The 18,507-nt window shown below is 35.2% G+C and overlaps 1 protein-coding gene across 2 annotated transcripts in view; it reads right to left on the bottom strand.

Moving 5' to 3' along the window:
• The window catches only part of LOC143249542 (solute carrier family 35 member F3-like), a 54,634-nt gene that overhangs the window by 11,138 nt on the left and 24,989 nt on the right, over nt 1-18,507 (bottom strand). The window contains exon 1 of one of the 2 annotated variants that reach the window (XM_076499568.1): nt 8,262-8,428. The exons of the other annotated variant lie outside the window; for it this stretch is intronic. Coding sequence (XP_076355683.1) covers nt 8,262-8,304 — 43 coding nt within the window. The 5' untranslated portion in view covers nt 8,305-8,428. Of the gene's footprint in view, nt 1-8,261; nt 8,429-18,507 lie in introns of those variants that run through there. 2 annotated transcript variants of the gene reach the window in all.

Genomic DNA, 18,507 nt, shown 5'->3' with positions numbered 1-18,507 from the left:
GTCTAGTGTGTTTTAGACAGCGTTTTAGACCGCTAGATAACTTCATTAGACCCGGTAAGGCTTTGATCAAGTAGTTCAAAAGGTATTGCTGATAAACAGATGAAGTCTGTCAAAAATGCCTTTCAAATAACTTTTATGTTGTACACTGTGCTTCTGCGATGTGACTTCAGTATTACAATCTACGCTTGTGTTACATATGAAGTATTGGGTTGAGGAATAATTCGTGAGCGTTTTTTCATGTTAAAAAAATATATTCATAAATGAAACGCTTTCGCAAAATATTTCATATCATTTTGTTGGTAATTTTTTGCTCTAATAGATGGTGTGTTTGATTTTCATATGTCTTTAATTTTTGCTTTCATTTTCAGCTCATTAAATGGAATGTCAAGTGGACAAAATCGAGCATTTTCGACACCATCTGCTTTTCGCATTTAATTTCTTGCAATTTCGTTTAAAACAATGCATACTATATACCTACGTATTACATGAAATAAAGTATCATAATAAATGTTTTGGGTGTAATGTGTTCATGCATTGAAGTATTGTATAGTCTTGCATGTAATGCTTGAATGAAATTATTTAAAAACGCTCACGAATTATTCCTCAACCTAATATTACACCTTATTGTTATTTTCAATAGAACACGTTTCTTTTTAAAACACCATAAAACATGTATTACATGAACTGTATAATACAACTGTATAGGTTCGGTTTGCATCTGTTCTTGTAGTGTAACCTAGTGGGAATAATACAACTGTATTGGTTCAATTTGTTTCTGGCATTTCAGTATCAGTTAATGGAAACAATACAATTGCACATGTTCAATTTGTATCCGATGTTTCAACCCTTTCCCTCTTATATCATTCCAAGGTTCCAAAGTGTGGGGCATGTAATAAAGATACAGAGCTTAACGTGGCCTGGTCTTTAGCGTGCTCGGACAGAGAATCCAAGAGGTCATGTTTACAGCACGGTATTTAATAAATCCTCATAAGAATATTTTTTGGCAATTGAATACAAATAAATTAAGTATTAATTATTCCTCTTTTGCATTAATACGATATATTGAACATAATAATAAACTTAACAATTTGTAACTGAAACAAAACATCCTGTAACCGTAATAATGTTGAGCCACTAACTCTCCTATGAACATGCCTTAAACCCCCAGCTGGAGTAAACTTACTGCTCAGTCTAACATTATACATTCACACATGATGTTCGCTATATTTCTGGCAGCGCCTTTACACATTTTGCCGCCTAATGCACAGGAATAAACAGAGTGCCCTTTACCGGGAAAATATAAGCATTAAACCCTTGTCTTTCTTCTTTATTCACGCACACGCACACATAGAAATATAATTCAGAAACATTTAGTCTGACCAGGTGAGTTAAGGCGTTCGACTCGTAATCTGAGGGTCGTGGGTTCGAATCTCCGTCGCACCAAACATGCTCGCCCTTTTATCCGTGGGAGCGTTAAAATGTGACGGTGAATCCCACTATACGTTGGTAAAAGAGTAGCCCAAGAGTTGGCGGTGGGTGGTGATGACTAGCTGCCTTCCCTCTAGTATTACACTGCTAAATTAGGGACGACTAACGCATATAATCCTCGTGTAGCTTTCCACGAAATTCAAACCAAATCAATTTTAATTAGGAAAACACAGTATCTTACCAACTATGAAAATGTGACTTTTCTGGCCATTTTGTTGCGAAGACATGCAGTAATTCTGGTTTTGGGTGAGTACATGTTTAATCGACTTTTTTAAAGTCTATTCAATCGATCCTGTGCAACGCAAATATTTTTTTACCAATTTTAATTTTGAGAAATAGCTCTCTTTTTGCAATTGTGTCTCCCAGTGTGACAGCAGTAAGTATTCGGTTAAATTCCCCTCGCTGGACGCAGCAGATAGCCTAATATGGCTTTACTATAATAAAAGACACACTTATGACTGTGATCAGCAGAGAACAAATTTTGAAACATGAACGATATATTGTTCTTGAGAATGCATTTCAACAGGTCTTTAGGTTTTGATCCAAGATCTAGAGATAATTTTTAGCTTAGCACATAATTCAAGTACACCAATATGTTTTGAATCGTTATATACAAGAGTCATTTTAAAAACGTTGGAGCAGCGAATTAAATCCCTTGTTCCAGTTTCACCATTTTCGGGATGTTGTGCATGAGTTTGAAGACACCATTGTGTTCTTGAAACTGTGTAAAATGTGCTTCTACCAGTTGTATAACAGAGTCCAATACCTGATTAAAGTGTATTTTGAATGTCTGGTTTGGATCATTGATAAATATGTCTTCTGCCTTCTAGTCAGACTATTTCACCTTCTGACGAGATCGAACTGTAAACCTTTGTTTCTGATTGTTTGTTTTGAATTTCGTGCAAAACTACACGAGGGCTATCTGTGCTAGCCGTCCCTAATTTAGCAGTATGAGACCAGAGGGAAAGCAACTAGTCATCACCACCCACCGCCAACTCTTGGACTACTCTTTTACCAACGAATAATGGAATTGACCGTAACATTATAACGCCCCCACGGCTGAAAGGGCTAGTACATTTGGTTTGACGGGGATTCCACCCCGCGACTTTCAGATTATGAGTCGAGTGCCTTAATCACTTAGCCATGCCGGGCCCACAATTTTTCTAATCTAGGGTACCGTTCGACACAAGAATACATTTATTTGCATGTTGAACAAACCGGCCACGGGCTCTCTTCTTCTTTTCGGTTTGGCAACACTCGCATGCAGTTTTTACCAATGAATCTTCTGTTGATACGGTCTACAAGAGAATTAAATCCTTTATATGTTTCAGTCCTTTTTGATATTGCCCAATTTCACAGTCCACTTTAAGATATTTTGCAAACAGAAGAATGTTCCTCTTATGGTGTTAACCACGTTACTATGCAAGTTATTTTCTTTAACTACAGCTCTGTGTTCCATTGATGAGGCCTGGCATGGCCAGATGGTTATGGCGCTCGATTCGTAATCTGAGAGTCGCGGATTAGAATCCTTGTCACACCAAACATGTTCGCCCATTAAGCCCTAAGAGCGTTATAATGTTACAGTCAATCCCACTATTTGTTGGCAAATGAGTAGCCCAACAGGCGGTAGTGAGTGGTGATGACTAGCTGCCCTCCCTCTAGTCTTACACTCCAACATTAGGGACTACTAGCGCAGATAGTCCTCGTGTTACTTTGCGCTAAATCCAAAACAAACCAAACCAAATCCATTTTTACCGCCCTGGGCAATTGCCTACTTCGCTTATACACTAAGGACGGGCCTGTCTAGTCTTTGAATCATTTGTTTCAAATGTTAATGGTTTGAGCTGTTTTGAAGTCGCGTGACATAAGCGAATATGATTTAGTTTTCGTTTGAATTTTTTTATTACATAAGATGGAAAATTTAAGTACCCCACTTTAAAATATCACCATTTAACGTTTTAACATCATAACGATTCTACGAGTTCGTGCCCAGCGTGGCCAGCTAGTTAAGGCGTTCGACTCGTAACCTGAGGGTTGCGGGTTTGAATCCCCATCATACCAAACATACGTGCTCTTTCAGCCGTGGGGGCGTTAAAATGTAACGACCAATCTCACTATTCGTTCGTAAAATAGTAACCCAAGAGTTGGCGGTGGGTGGTGATAACTAGCTGCCTTCTCTCTAGTTTTACACTGCTAAATTAGGGAGTGCAAGCGCAGATAGCCATTCGTGTAGCTTTGAGCGAAATCCAAAACATACAAACAAATTTACGACTTTGTAATAATACATACTTATTTAACTTGTATTAAATTTCAACATAAACTTCTAACTAACTCGATCGCAAATTTAAACATTATTTGTTGATTCGTCATTGCATATAAAGTAGCACTAAATAGTAAATTACACTAAGTACATTTCAAATAATTATACGCATATAACTTTACTTTAGACAACTAAAATCGCTAATGACTAGAACCAGTTCATCATATTTAAAACCGCTGCTAACTCCATCAAGTCGCATATAGTGTTACAGATGTATTCCTTGAATAATATATTTTAACCAGTAGTCTATAGACAGAAAAAATAGCGTAACCATAACCGTTAGGGCGTAAGCTAGCGGATAACGTTATTTCTTTATACATCCTGGGGTTTGATACATGACACCGCGGAACACGCCTAAGATTTTCAGCCGTGAGGGCGTTATAAAAGTGATAGCCATTCCCGTCATTTGGTTGAAGGAGCCAAACAAAGTCCTCGTGGTAGCAGAGTTTGTTTGTTTGTTTATTTGTGTGGTGTTAAGCACGAAACTAAACAATGAGCTATCTGTGCTCTGCCCATCACAGGTATCGAAACCAGGTTTTTAGATGTTCTGAACCGCAGATATACCATTTTGCCGCTGAGGGCGTGGTGGTAGATGCATCTGGCGTAAATAGAAACGGTCATATCTGAATCTTATAGGTATAAGACTTTGCCGTTCAGTACACTCTCTCTTGAAGCGTTAAGATTGAGAAGTTACAATTTAATGTCTTTTAACATCTGAGGGTCGCGGGTTCGCATCCCGGTCGCGCCAAACATGCTCGCCCTTTCAGCCGTGGGGGCGTTATAATGTGACGGTCAATCCCATTATTCGTTGGTAAAAGAGTAGCCCAAGAGTTGGCGGTGGGTGGTGATGACTAGCTGCCTTCCCTCTAGTCTTACACTGCTAAATTAGGGACGGCTAGCGCAGATAGCCCTCGAGTAGTTTTGTGCGAAATTCAAAAACAAACAAAAAACAATCTTTTGACATCTGTTTTTTTGTGCTTTATTTTGAATTACTCTTCAGTAGCTTGTAGCTATGATAAGTCAGAAAGCAAATTACGGTTTATTCACAACTACAGTTCTCGAAACGTATCCTAATATTTCAGATGTATTATTCAAAAGTAATGTTCTGCACTCATGTAAATGAAGACTTTTACCTGACTAATACACTCCGTCGCCTTGACAACGCATAGTATGAAATATTTGATAAATCCATCATTAACCGAGAAGTCTGACATTTATAAAAGAGCCCATCTGATAATACACCATTATAAGGAAACGCAATTTCAAGCAATAGCAGGAGATCTCTATATCCGCGTATGTAGTATATTATATAGCCAGATCTATTTAGTTACCAGGCAACGAATACTAAATCTTTAATAAATAAAACATATATATCTCGTACAGAAAGAAATATCAACAAAAAAACAAAATAACTAAAAGCGAAATTAAAACCTTGTTTAATAACTGATAAGTTGTTGTTGTTTTGAATTAAGCACAAAGCTACACAATGGGCTACCTGTGCTCTGCTCACCAAGGGTATCGAAACCCGGTTTTTAGCGTTGTAAGTCCGCAGACATACCGCTGAGCCACTGGGGGAACGATAACTGATAAACCCACAGCTTCTTATTTTTAATTTTGTTACTAGCGATCAGAGGGCGCTTTGGAAATCGGTGTATATGAATACAGAACACACACTTTACTTCTGCTTTCATCTTTTCTGGTAGACGAAGAGAGGGAATGGTCACACATCAGTTAACCAATCTTTCATATTTCTGCAAATATCTGTTGTGTTTTACTCATCTTTACACTATCTCTTGCGCGGCATGACCAGGTGGGTTAAGGCGTTCGACTCGTAATCTGAGGATCGTGGGTTCGAATCCCGTTGCACCAAACATGCTCACCCTTTCAGCTGTGGGGATGTTATAATGTGACGGTCAATTCCACTATTCGTTGGTAAAAGAGTAGCCCAAGAGTTGGCGGTGGGTGATGATGACTGGCTGCTTTCCCTCTAGTCTTACACTGCTAAATTAGGGACGGCTAGCGCAAATAGCCCCCGAGTAGCTTTGCGCGAAATTCAAAAACAAACAAACACTATTTCTTTAGTTTGCACACATGTTGAATGTTGTCGTTTTCCATGGATGTTTATTTCTCTGATTTTCTATTTACCTTCACGTATATTTCCTCTCATTTTCAGTTATTTTACTTATTGCTCATGCAATTCTCATTTTATATTTATTACGTTTGTGAATATTTCTCTCTTAAGTTTCTTCTTTTTCGATTACTGTTTTTTTTTCCTTTTAATATATCATTTAACTTATTCTCTCTTTCCAATGAATTTTGCCCCCCTTCTAATGATTTACAGCGCTAGAATCAGGGGTTCGATTCCTCTCGGTGGGCTCAGCAGATAGCCAGATGTGGCTTTGTTATAAGAAAAACAGACTGCTCTGAATTTCCTGTTTTTCACTCAATTTATTGTTTCTTTGGTATACTGTGTGACTCATCTATTTTATGTTCTTTTCACTTATGATGCTCCCCAGTGGCACAGTGTTAGGTTTTAAGGCTAATAACACTCAAAACCCAGTTTCGATACTCGTGGTGAGCACAGATAGCCCATTGTATAGTTGCATCTAATCTCCAAACAAACAACTCATTTCTCTAAACTCTTTACTCAATTTCTTTAAAAAACTTATTTCCTTTTTATCAATCTTTCACTTAATATATATTTCCTCTGGCTAACTTTTCACCTTACAAATTTCTCATTATTTTACCGAGACTGCAGGCAGCACTAAAAATATAACGTATCGATTTTTAGCTATTGACGTCATGTCTATTGACGATTTACCAATTGATTAATCTTTCATAGCAATCTTCTATCACGTATCTCACGATCGTTGGAAAAAGGATTCAGTTACATTTCCAATATATCCTGCACACATGTAGAAAACAAATAAACAGTCCTATTCAATACAAATTATGTTTATGTTTTCTTTTTCTTTGTGCTATGAGCTCTTTTCTTCACGCCCCCACACTACCCCTGACAGCTCAGCGAATACCTGAGAACTCATACCGTTAAAAATTGGGCTTCGGTAATTGCGGTGTGTACAGAGACGGGAATTGTGTAGCCCAGAGATCATCAAGAAGACATTTTCCCCACAGTGTACTACTATTAATATAATCAACACCCAGGGAAAAAAACAAAACATTATTGTAGAAGCAGTCTACACTACTTTTTTTTCTGCATTTTGTCTATTTAATTAGACCGGCATGGCCAGGTGGTTAGGACGATCGACTCATAATCTGAGGGTCGCGGGTTTGAATCCTCGTCACACCAAGTATGCTCGCCCCTTTTAGTTGTGGGGTCGTTATAATGTTCCGATCAGTCCCACTATTCGTTGGTAAAAGAGCAGCCCAAGAGTTGACGGTGAGTGATGATGACTAGCTACCTTTCATGTATTCTTACTCTTGTAAATTATAGACAGCCAGCGCAGTTAGCCCTCTTGTAGCTTTACGCGAAACTCAAAAATAAATAAACTATTTAATTATGCAGGTTTGCGTTGTAGACTCAAATTAAGTTGGTAATTTATCACTCACGTTCAGTCAATGCCTTAATATATTTCTTTCAATATCACGATTGAAGTTTGTTACTCAAGAACCAAGCTTAAAAAAACAAGTTGTTAATGTCTTGAAGTTTTAAAAGGTTTTAGTTTTCTTACAACATGATCGAACATTCGATGTTGATGACTCCGGAAAATGAAAGCAAGCCAAACGTTTTGTTGATTAACAAAAAACTTACATCCTTATATATATATAATAATAAATACAGATTTGTATGCTTTGTACTCTTACAGTTTTTAATTTGATAGTTATGTATATGTATGTATATATATACATATATAAAAAGAGAGACACTAAAAGAGTACATAAATAACTTGCTTCAACAAGTTCAGAGTGATAGCAGAACGGATTTGCCCGCATGCGTAACAATTTACATAAAAAATGTTATCACGCAAGTGTCGCTTATCCATTCAGCTTCTAAAAAATATATTCTTCATTTTGTATTGAATGGCATTCAGTGTTGAATTCAGGAGGTGTACAGGGGGGATTTACATTTGTGCAGAAAAAAGTTCTTCCATTTGAAGTACAGTAATTGTCACTTTGTCGAGCTTGAATTTTAATTCACTCCCCACAGTTTCACATCCCCGTGGAATTGTCTGAATTAAACACTGATGGTATTTGTAATCATAACAACAACTGAAAGTAACACGTTGCAGGTTAGTATCAGGAGATTGTAAAACTTGTATTTATTTTATTGAAAAAAAATTAATACTTGTAAAGTTGTTAGTATATTTCCTGAGCAGAAGATAAAGACAGGTTTGACAACCATTATTCCCTAATCACAGACCAAACAAGCTTAATAGATTGTTTTTAACCAGAGATCGATACACAGCCACAAGTTACTGGAAAGACTTCTTACCCATGAAAGAATCGTCGGTCTGTCCAACACCAGACAAAAGCATCCTGGAAATAACCAATTTTCGTTGTGAAATATGAAGAGTTCAGTTTACTATAAAATCGAAACCCACTTTACCACTGTGTCAACCGAATGGACGGGTGTCTGCTGCGAACTAAGCTGACATCGTTTTGTTAAGATTAGCTTTATCATCAGACAAACGAGTCACAATTCCGCTGTTGCCATGGAGCATAGTCAGGGTGACTACCGTTACTAAGCAACCGGTTTTAGTTCGCGTGCGCTCAGCTCGTTCTTATTTTTGTGATGGGAATTGATCAACAATGTGCAAGATTGAGTTTTAAATTTTTGTCCATAAAATGGTGCGCATTGGAGTGCTTAAATTTAGAATACCATATTTTTTAATACGATACTGCCCAAAAAAATATAGCACAAACCTCTTAAAATATCGTGCCTGAAACTGATGAGTAACTCGATTTAACACATTTGCAAGACTGGATCTCATAACGCATTGATGCAATTTCTTCACGCCAAACGAAACAATAGTGTCTTATTTGTGATGGTCAGTTTATTTTATTTTTATTTGATCTTTGCGAAATTAATGTGATTTCATATTTCAAGACAAGAAGTCTCCGACTTAAATTTCCACATATTGAAGTGCCCTGGTTTTGACACGTTTCATTGCTTGATACGCAGCCTTAAAACGACATATCACTTAAAAGCATTATCTTGAACTACTAGAAAAACTAATTATCTAGTTTCTCTTCGTTTGTAGGATTAATATTTCGTACAATGAGTGATGTGTACACCCTTACTATCTATATAAATGTATGATGCATGGTTGGTATACTTATAACGTTACATTCAGAGTAAGACCTGACATGTCGTGCCATCATGTGATCGACTTTTAAACTAAAGTATTCACTGTTATTTTATTTAGCAGCACAGATAACAAGATTTGCATTAGTCTAAACTCATCTGATAGAATTTTAAAACCACCTAATCTAACGATATGCCCGATATCGAAATGAGTAATATAGCTACATTCTGTTTAATACACCATTTGGGTTATCTGTCACTCGTTCTTTAATTCTAAACTACGTACAGGCTACAGTCAGCTTATCAGTATAATATGAAAGCGATTTCACGAACGGCAAATGAACATCAAAGCGATCTTACAAAGAGCTCCCCGCGGTATTTCTAAAAACTCATCACGCTGCTAGTACCTTGGTTTCAATACCCGTTATGGGCAGAACACAGCCAGCTCATTGTGTACTTTTTGATGACGAGAAACTCATTTGAAATAAAAATGTATCCCAGAACGGCTGGTATGGGTATTAACGTTATTCTCTCCTTATCAATAAAAGTGTTAATACCCATACCAGCCGTTCTGAGATGTATTGTGTACTTTTATGCTTAATTACAAACAAACAAATCTTACGAAATGGCAGCTTAACATCAAGGCGTTAATTACTAGAATTAATCAGAATTTTCAAGGTAAATTTCGTAAAATGTATTATGTGATTCATAGGTTATAAGGGGCCAACAATATCGTGCATGATCAAGGAAGTTCATGCGTAAATAGTTAACGAAAATGTGTTTTATAAAAAACAGTGGTTTTCGTATGGATTTCGATGGTAATTGCAAGACTAAATCAGTTAGTTAATACACTCCTTCATGGATAGATATTCAACAGCTTAAAATAATTTATAAAGCCAACTGGCATGTAAATATTGACATAATACTGATCATTCTACTTAATTCTTCTGTTCATTAACAGCCATTGATGTATTTTCTAAAAACCTAGTAGCTATAGATAACATATAAAATAATATATTACAAAAACATCAGAATTTATTTTACTTATTCGAAAAGGTTTTTCACCTTAGTTATGTTTCAAAAATACGCCACAACGTTGACACCTGAATGCCTTTAGAAGGATCTGAATTGATTATTTTTGTTACTTCTTTATACACCCGAAGTAACACACATTGCAGTAATATTAGACATTACGTTTACGAAGTGAAGTAAAAACAACTGCGATCTGCGTGACAAACTACGTTGAATAAATCAGTTTTAGCTTTTGGTAAAATAACACTTTAAACGCTTTAACACAAAATGGACCCATAAACTATACAACTAACCAGAGGAAAAAAAATATATATATATATATGTACAACATCGGCTACAATTTGAACAAATGTGAAAAATAATCAAAAATTTAACAAATCATATCGTCACTACCTTATAAATTCTTAAATTCACAAGTATCACACCATAATCTGAATTCGAATGGACTTATCTAACCCTTAAACAGCGGAAATGTTGTGGGTATCAGTATCACTTGATGATGGCCACCGTTTAAGAGTTAAATAATGCTATTGCCAAAGCTGTCTAAATCTAGTAAGATTCAGTTATAAGCCTGATAATTTCACATTTTGTTATTAATAAACTCTTAGTGATAATTCCGTTTTATCTAATACAGGGGTGGGCAACTTATTTTTCACAGTGGCCACATCTGTGGTTAATGAAAACAACGTTGACCACACTATTAAAAAAAAAAAAAAAGAAATATGTTAGTTTAACCAAAATAATTGCACTTCAACTAACCTTCAACGTGAAAATTGATGGAATGTTTTCATCAACAAGTTTCATGAAATTTGGCTTCATATCTATGCTCAATGAGCATCTTTAGCTCTGCCTCTAAATTTATGTCAGTAAGCTGAGATCTCTATCTAGACTTGAGACAATTTGGGTAGAAAATGTTGATTCACACACCAATGTGGATACAATTATGGAAAATAATTTTGAAATTCCTATCTTTAAATTTGGAAGATTTTCATTTATCAAAATAGTGAGCTGCATCTCTCTGATAGAGCATTTTTGTTTACCTTTATGTGTTTTACACTTTGCAGGGTAAGCATCTCGTCTTCAAATCCACGCTTATCCAAAGACAAAAAAGATGTAATTTCCTTATTGAAATTTCCTAAGTCAGATTGAAATGGATCATGCAAAAATTCAAATATCAATTTCAAATTTTTAAATTCGGAGAAACGTGATTGAAATTTTTGAGATAGATTTTTTGATCCAGTTTGCATAAAGTCATCTTTAGCATCAGAGAAATCACAATCCTTATTATTTTCTAGAAAGCTATTCAACTTTGCAAAATGTGTCAAATCGTTCTTCTGTAATTGTTCCGCAAAGAGGTTTAGCTTTAATTGAAATTGATGAATAGACTGTGATTGCTCGTTTATTATTTTACCTCTTCCCTGAAGCTTCGTATTCAAATTATTCAAGTTAACCATCATGTCGCACAGAAAGTGCAAATCACACTGCCATGACAAAGTTTCAATTTCAGGGAAATGTTCAATCTTACCTTTTTCACCAAGACACTCTTTTATTTGAGGAAATAAGGAAATGAATCATTTCAAGACTTTTCTTCCACTTAACCATCTTACATTTGAAAAATTAGTAAGATCATCAAACGTACAGTCACTGCTTTTCTTCAAAGACTCTACAAACTGTCGATGGATGAGAGAGCTTCCACATCTAATATAATTCACACATTTTTACAACAATGAACATCAGATTTTTCAATTCATCACTTTTAAACATCTGAGAACATAAATTTTCCTGATGCAAAATGCAATGGAAAGATGCCAGCGTGGACTTTACATTATTTTCAATTAAATGCTGCTTAAAAGAGAAACAAATCCTAATTTCTCCCCAGTCATGGCGGGAACACCGTCTGTTGTGACAGAAACCAATTTTTTAAAATCCAGATTGAATTTTTTTGAAATTTCGAGAAATTTTTCAAAGATGTTTTTCCACATGTTCGATCTCGTAATCCACGAAGGCCAAGCATTTCTTCTTTCACTTGAATATCTGAAGTTACATATCGAACCCAAAATACCAACTGTTCAGTGTCACTAACATCTGTTGACTTATCTAGTACTAAAGAAAAATACAAACAGTCTTTTAGTTGTTCATGCAACAGATTTTCTATGTCTTTCACTAACTCTAACATTCTGCGGACAATTGTTCTTTGACTTAATTGCAAATTATTTATCTCTTAAAGAATATCATATTTTATTTATGAATCATAATTCTCCAACAAAGTTTCAACGACCACAATCAATATTTATTTTACTAGTTCAGCATCATAAATTATTTTAGAGCTAGAATCCAAGCTTCTTTATCGCTAGTTAACGTAACTAGTTCTATCGATGATAAAAATCTTTTTAGGCCTCCGTTTTGTTCATGAAGTTCTGCTTTCAGACGACTAATTTCATTCATACGATTTTTGCTATCAACTGGAAATTTTACATCAAATTCGTTGTGAAAATTGTTAAAGTGTTGCTTAAGAGTATATACTTTATTATTCCTAAAACCTTTGTTACACGAAAGACACACTGGTTTATTATTTACTTCAATCACTGTAAATTTCAATTCCCAACTTTCATTAAATTCTCGTTTAACGTTTTTCCAGTCACGCGCCATTCTTTTCTCGACAGTAATGCCAGAATCAATTAAATTGTCTTTATTTTCTGAGTGTTCACCATCATCTGGATTATTTCGTTTTCGAATTATCCACTTATCCATATTATGGGATTAAAAACAAAATATATTTAAACACTTGAAAATTGCACAATAAAAATATGTTTACAAACGCATGCAAAACAACGCATACTCGATAACAAACATCTAAGCCAGACTAACGTTACAAAATGGGCGGAGTCTGTAGCAGTGATGAAGCGCGCGACATTAGCGATGACGTGAGATAGTGCAGTTGCTGATTACCAAATTTGCGATAAAAAAGTAAGTGATGGAAAAAGTTGATTCCTAAACTCGAGCTGGCCACAATTATACTATCCACTGGCCACATGTGGCCAGTTCCCATGGAGTTGCACACCACTGAACTAATATAATGTAACTATGGCACATTGGTAATTTCAAATACCATATTCACCAATAATGTTATGTAACTGTGATCTATAGGTAACTGTAAATAACAGATCTGTTAAGAATGAAATGTAACTACCATTTATAAGTCAATGTATTTAACTACAATCTAACTACACGTAGAGTCTACATATCAGTGCATTATACACTTCTTAAACAGTGGAATTTATCGATCAATGTTATTATTGATTGATCCAGAGCATATCGTTTAAAACAACTTTAATGTCCGTAATTCTTCTTCATTATAAAGATCGATTATTGTGTAATGTAAGAAATACAACATGTACAGTGTCAGTTGGAGTACAATGGGAATTAATGAACATGGAACAGTTATCGCGTACATGACATTTTACTACACTGCACCTTGCACAATTTTCGTATGTACTTTCAACCACGTGGTAACAGATGGAAAGCTATCATAATATGTAGCTTTATTTATTATATTTCATAAATTAGCCAGCAACAAGTATGACAAGTAACTCTGATCACTAGTATCAAGTGTAATTTGTAACTCTTGTCAATAGAACAAATATGACTTGTAACTAATCAACAGCGTCGATTATGGTTTGTAACTCTGGCCACCAGCAGAAAGTATATCTTATACCCTTGATCACTATAGTCAGTTATAAATTGTAACTCTGGTCACTAATACTAAGTGGAGCTTGTAATTCTAATTAGTGGAGTTAAATATGTCAATTATTACTTCTATCTCTTATCACGAGCCACAATGACTTATAATTGTGACTACTTGCAATAAACTTGACATGTAACCTCGGTTACTGGCGTCAGGTACGACTTTAAACTCTGATCACTAGCCTCAAGTATAACCTGTATCTGTAATCATTAAAAATAAGTATGATTTACGAGCTTAAAAACCAGTGTCAGGTATGACATAAAACCATAATCAATAGCGTTAAGTGTCATGTGTAACTATCACTTGCACTAAGTATGACTTATAATCTTGAACATTAGTATCGAATATGATGTGTAACTAGACACTAACAATAAGCGATCAGCTACAGGAAATATGAGTTCTGATACTTATCATTAGCACCAAATATCACTTGTAACTCTGACAAATAGCTACAAGAGTGATTTGTAACTGTTATCATTTTTAATAAGAATGATTATAACTCAGATCAGTAAAAACAAGTATCAGTACAATGATGACCCCTAGCAACAAGTATAATTTGTAACCCTGATTACTAGCAACAAGTGTGCCTTGTAACCCTGATTACTAGTGTCACATATGACTTATAATCCTGATCAATACAGTTAAGTATAATTGTAACCCTAACTTCGTCGACTATGACTTGTAAATCTGATCACTTGCATCAAGCATGAATTGTAACTATGATCATTATCAATAAGAATGACTCGTGAATCTAATCGCTAGCCGTGATTACTTGTGTGAAATTTTACTTGTAACACTAATCAATAGAGTCAAGTATGATCCCTAACCCTAAATACTAACAACAAGTATGATTAGTAATCCTAAGCACTAATATCAAGTAAGCATTGTAAATCTGGCCACAAGCAACAAGTGTAACTTGTACTTCTGGTCACAAGCCATAAATATGACTTATAACTCTAATCGTTAGAGCCAAATATATGTCAGAAATTTAATCAGTACCAATAGATATACCTTATAACACTGATCTCTATCGTCAATTATGATTGTAATTCCAATCACTTGCCTATAGTATGACTAGTAACTCTCACCAGTAATAACAAGCATGATTTGTAACTCTGACCACTAGCAACAAGTGTGTCTTGTAACTCTAATCACTATCGTCAACTATTAACTGTAATTCCGATCAACTGCATCTAGTATGATTTGTAACTAATCAACAGCAACAAGCATGACATGTAACACTTTCCCCTAGCATCAAAAATGAACACTGACCCTAACACAAGGAACAGTTATAGCCTATAACTGTCATCTCTAGCGGCAAGTATGACACTTAACCCTGATCGCTAGCAATAGATATAACTGCAACCCGTTTACCTAATTTCGAGTATGACTTGTAACCTTGAATTTAAGCATCAACTACTACTTGTACTCTAATCACTAACATTAAAAATGACGAGTTACTCTTATTACAAGCAGCAAGTATGATTTGTAAGTCTGACCAGTAGCAACAAGTATAAATTGCACTGCTGATCACTATCATCGAGTATGCTTTATAAACCTGATCACTAGCATTAAGTATGGCTTGTAATAGTAATCACTAGCATTAAGTATTGCTTGTAATAGTGACCACGAGCACTAAGTGTGATTTATAATAGTGATCACTAGCACTAAGTATGACTTGTAATAGTGATCACTACCATTAAGTATCACTTAAAACTCTGACTATTAGCAACAGGCGTAACTTTGAGTTCTAGCATTAAGTATGACTTATAACCCTGATTACTAGTGTAAAGTATATCTTGTAACACTGATCACCAGCGTCAAGTATCACTTTTAATTCTTATCGCTAGCAGCAAGTATGACTTATAACTGTGACTGTTCACAATAAGTTTGACTTGTAACTCTGGTTAGTAGACGTAGGTATGACTCTTAACCCTGATCCTAATGTTAAATATGACTCGTATCTTGTCACTAGAATAAAGTATGACCTATAGCCTTTACAACTAACGTTAAGTATGGCATAAAACCCTAATCACTATCGTAAAGTATCATCCACAACTTTGATCAGTTGCAGTAAGTGTGACTTATAGCCTTGAGGAATATCAAATATTACTTGTAATACTGACCACTAGCAACAAGTGTAACTTGTAACTCAGACCAGTAGCAACAAGAATGAATTGTAAAGATGACGACAAATATAAACTTTTAACTCTGATCATTGGTGTCAAGTATAACGTGTTACTATTATCACTGTCAACAAATATGACTCGTAACTTTGACTGTTAAAAGCAAGTATAGTTTGGAAATCTAAATATTAAAATCAGTATTGCATGCAACCATGATTATTTTAAACTCGTATGGCCTGTGCATCACATCACTAGCACAAGTATGACCAATTTATCTGATCCCTAAAAACCCATATGTCTTTAATCATGATACCCAGTGCCAAGTATGATTTGAAACCTTAATAATTAGCGTCAAGTACTGTTTGTAACCTGGAGCAATATCATCAACTATGGTTTGTAACTGATCGCTAGCGTCAAGTATGACGTGTATGCCCGGTCATTAGCATCAAGTGTGACCTGAAACTTTGACCGTTAGCAACAGTTATGATAGGTAACTATGATCACTTGCAACATATATGGCTTTAACCCTGATCAATAAAGTATAACCTGTAACTCTGACAATTAGCATTAAGTATGCTTTACAACCCTAAACACAAGCAACAAATATGACTTGTAACTGTGACTACTAGGAATAGGTTTTAATAATAATTGTGAGCTCCCCGGGAGCACAGCTATACGTCTACGGACTTAAAAGGCGAGAAATCGGGTTTATATACCTGTGTTGGAAAGAACAAAGATAGCTCAATATATGTATGTGTATGTAGCTTTATGCTTAACTTGAAATAAAGTAATTAATTGTGATCACTAGCAACAAATATGACTTGTTTCTCAGAAAACTAGCAACAAATATTACCTACAACTTTGATCACTAAAGCAAGTATGACTGTAACCTTGATAACTAACACTAAATATGATGTAAAACTCTAACAACCAGCGTCAAGAATCATTATTAAAACTGATTAATTATTTCATATGTGACCTGTAAAAACTACCACTAGCGTGAAGCTAGTGACTTTGATTACTAGTAACATCTATGAATTGTGACTCTGATAAGTAGCTTTGAGTATGAGTCCCTAATATTGTACAGATTGTTTATATATTTTCTCAGTAAAATTAACAAAGTTTTAACTCGTCTCTGAGTGCGGTAATAACCACTGGAATGACGAGTGTATGTTTTTTTGTGTGTGTGTTTTTTTAACAATACAACACAGTTCGAGAGTGAAGTAATGTTTGCTGGCATAAGTAGCAGTTTTCACATGAACTTTCATTCCGTTAATCAACATCGATACAGTAAAATCCAAAAATATGTTTGTAGTAAAGAAAAACTAATATTCAAGAGCTTTGGAACATTCCGTAGTTAAACGTTGAACCACAAATAAATCTTCCAGAAACAGGTTCTATAAATAAAGTTCAAACATGTCCATCTTGTCTTTCAACTCGGGAACATGTAGTTTATACAAGACACTTAAAGCAACCAAGATACTCTCTCCACAATCATAATATAAAGAGGTTTTGCGAGAAATGTGTACTTAAAACCAGAATACGAGACAGGTTTATCCCAGACCAACCATTTCTCTGAACACTCTTTACAAGAACGTTACAGTTTAATGAAACATCCATTTAAGTTCAGAGTCTAACTGAAAAAACAAACAAACTGTAAAGTGAATTTCAATAACTAGGTAATTTCAACAGACTTTAATTTCCAGTCTAGCAGTTATAAATATATATTATAATTACTAACTGAGAGTACTGATTGTTGAACTGTATAAAGGTCAGTGTTAGGTAACATTATCCTTCCTTCTTGCTTTTCTTATTAAATCCCTAAACATCTCATTAGATTATATTCACGTACCTTCGTCTGATTAATACGCGTGTCCTTAAACTGAAAGTCAAAAGGTGACCAAAGAAAGCAGAAGTATGTCCTATTTGAGGGTGTTTTTTTAGTTCTCTCATCGTATAAAAGTCTTAAAACAAAATAGACCTTGTTACACCATTTATAGTTCTACGAAAATTACAATAATTGAACCAACCAACTTTGAGAGATGGATGCTAACACACACAATATATATACATTATTTATATTACAATGGGTATCAACAAAATATGTTTCTTTTAAGGACTTCCTTACTAAGTCATAGACATAATATATAGATCAACACGATGAATAGGTAAGTATGTGACTTTGTGTTAAACAAACGTTCGTTCACTTTGGCAAAAAGAAATTGGACTGCAAAACAAGGAACACATTATCTGAGAGATAGAGAGATAATATGCGGCTCTAATGTATTTGAAGGAAAACGCACGCAGCACATGTACTTACTACTTGCTTCATATACGATACTGCGATTGCACAAAAATAAGAAATCGTCTAAGCACATGCGAATAAGTGAGAAAGCTTGAAATTGGAGAGTTCTGCGAAGTTCGTCTGCTCGAACACATCTTATCGCTTTTCCCGCGCGCTAAAGAAACAGTTCACGTGGGTTGGCGTCTGTTAAACATTCTAAATTACCCTAGAGAAATCAGCCTGCAC

Source organism: Tachypleus tridentatus, chromosome 4 (genome assembly GCF_004210375.1).
Source record: "Tachypleus tridentatus isolate NWPU-2018 chromosome 4, ASM421037v1, whole genome shotgun sequence".
NCBI classification, from domain to species: domain Eukaryota; kingdom Metazoa; phylum Arthropoda; class Merostomata; order Xiphosura; family Limulidae; genus Tachypleus; species Tachypleus tridentatus.
This window is presented reverse-complemented; position numbering and strand designations above follow the sequence as displayed.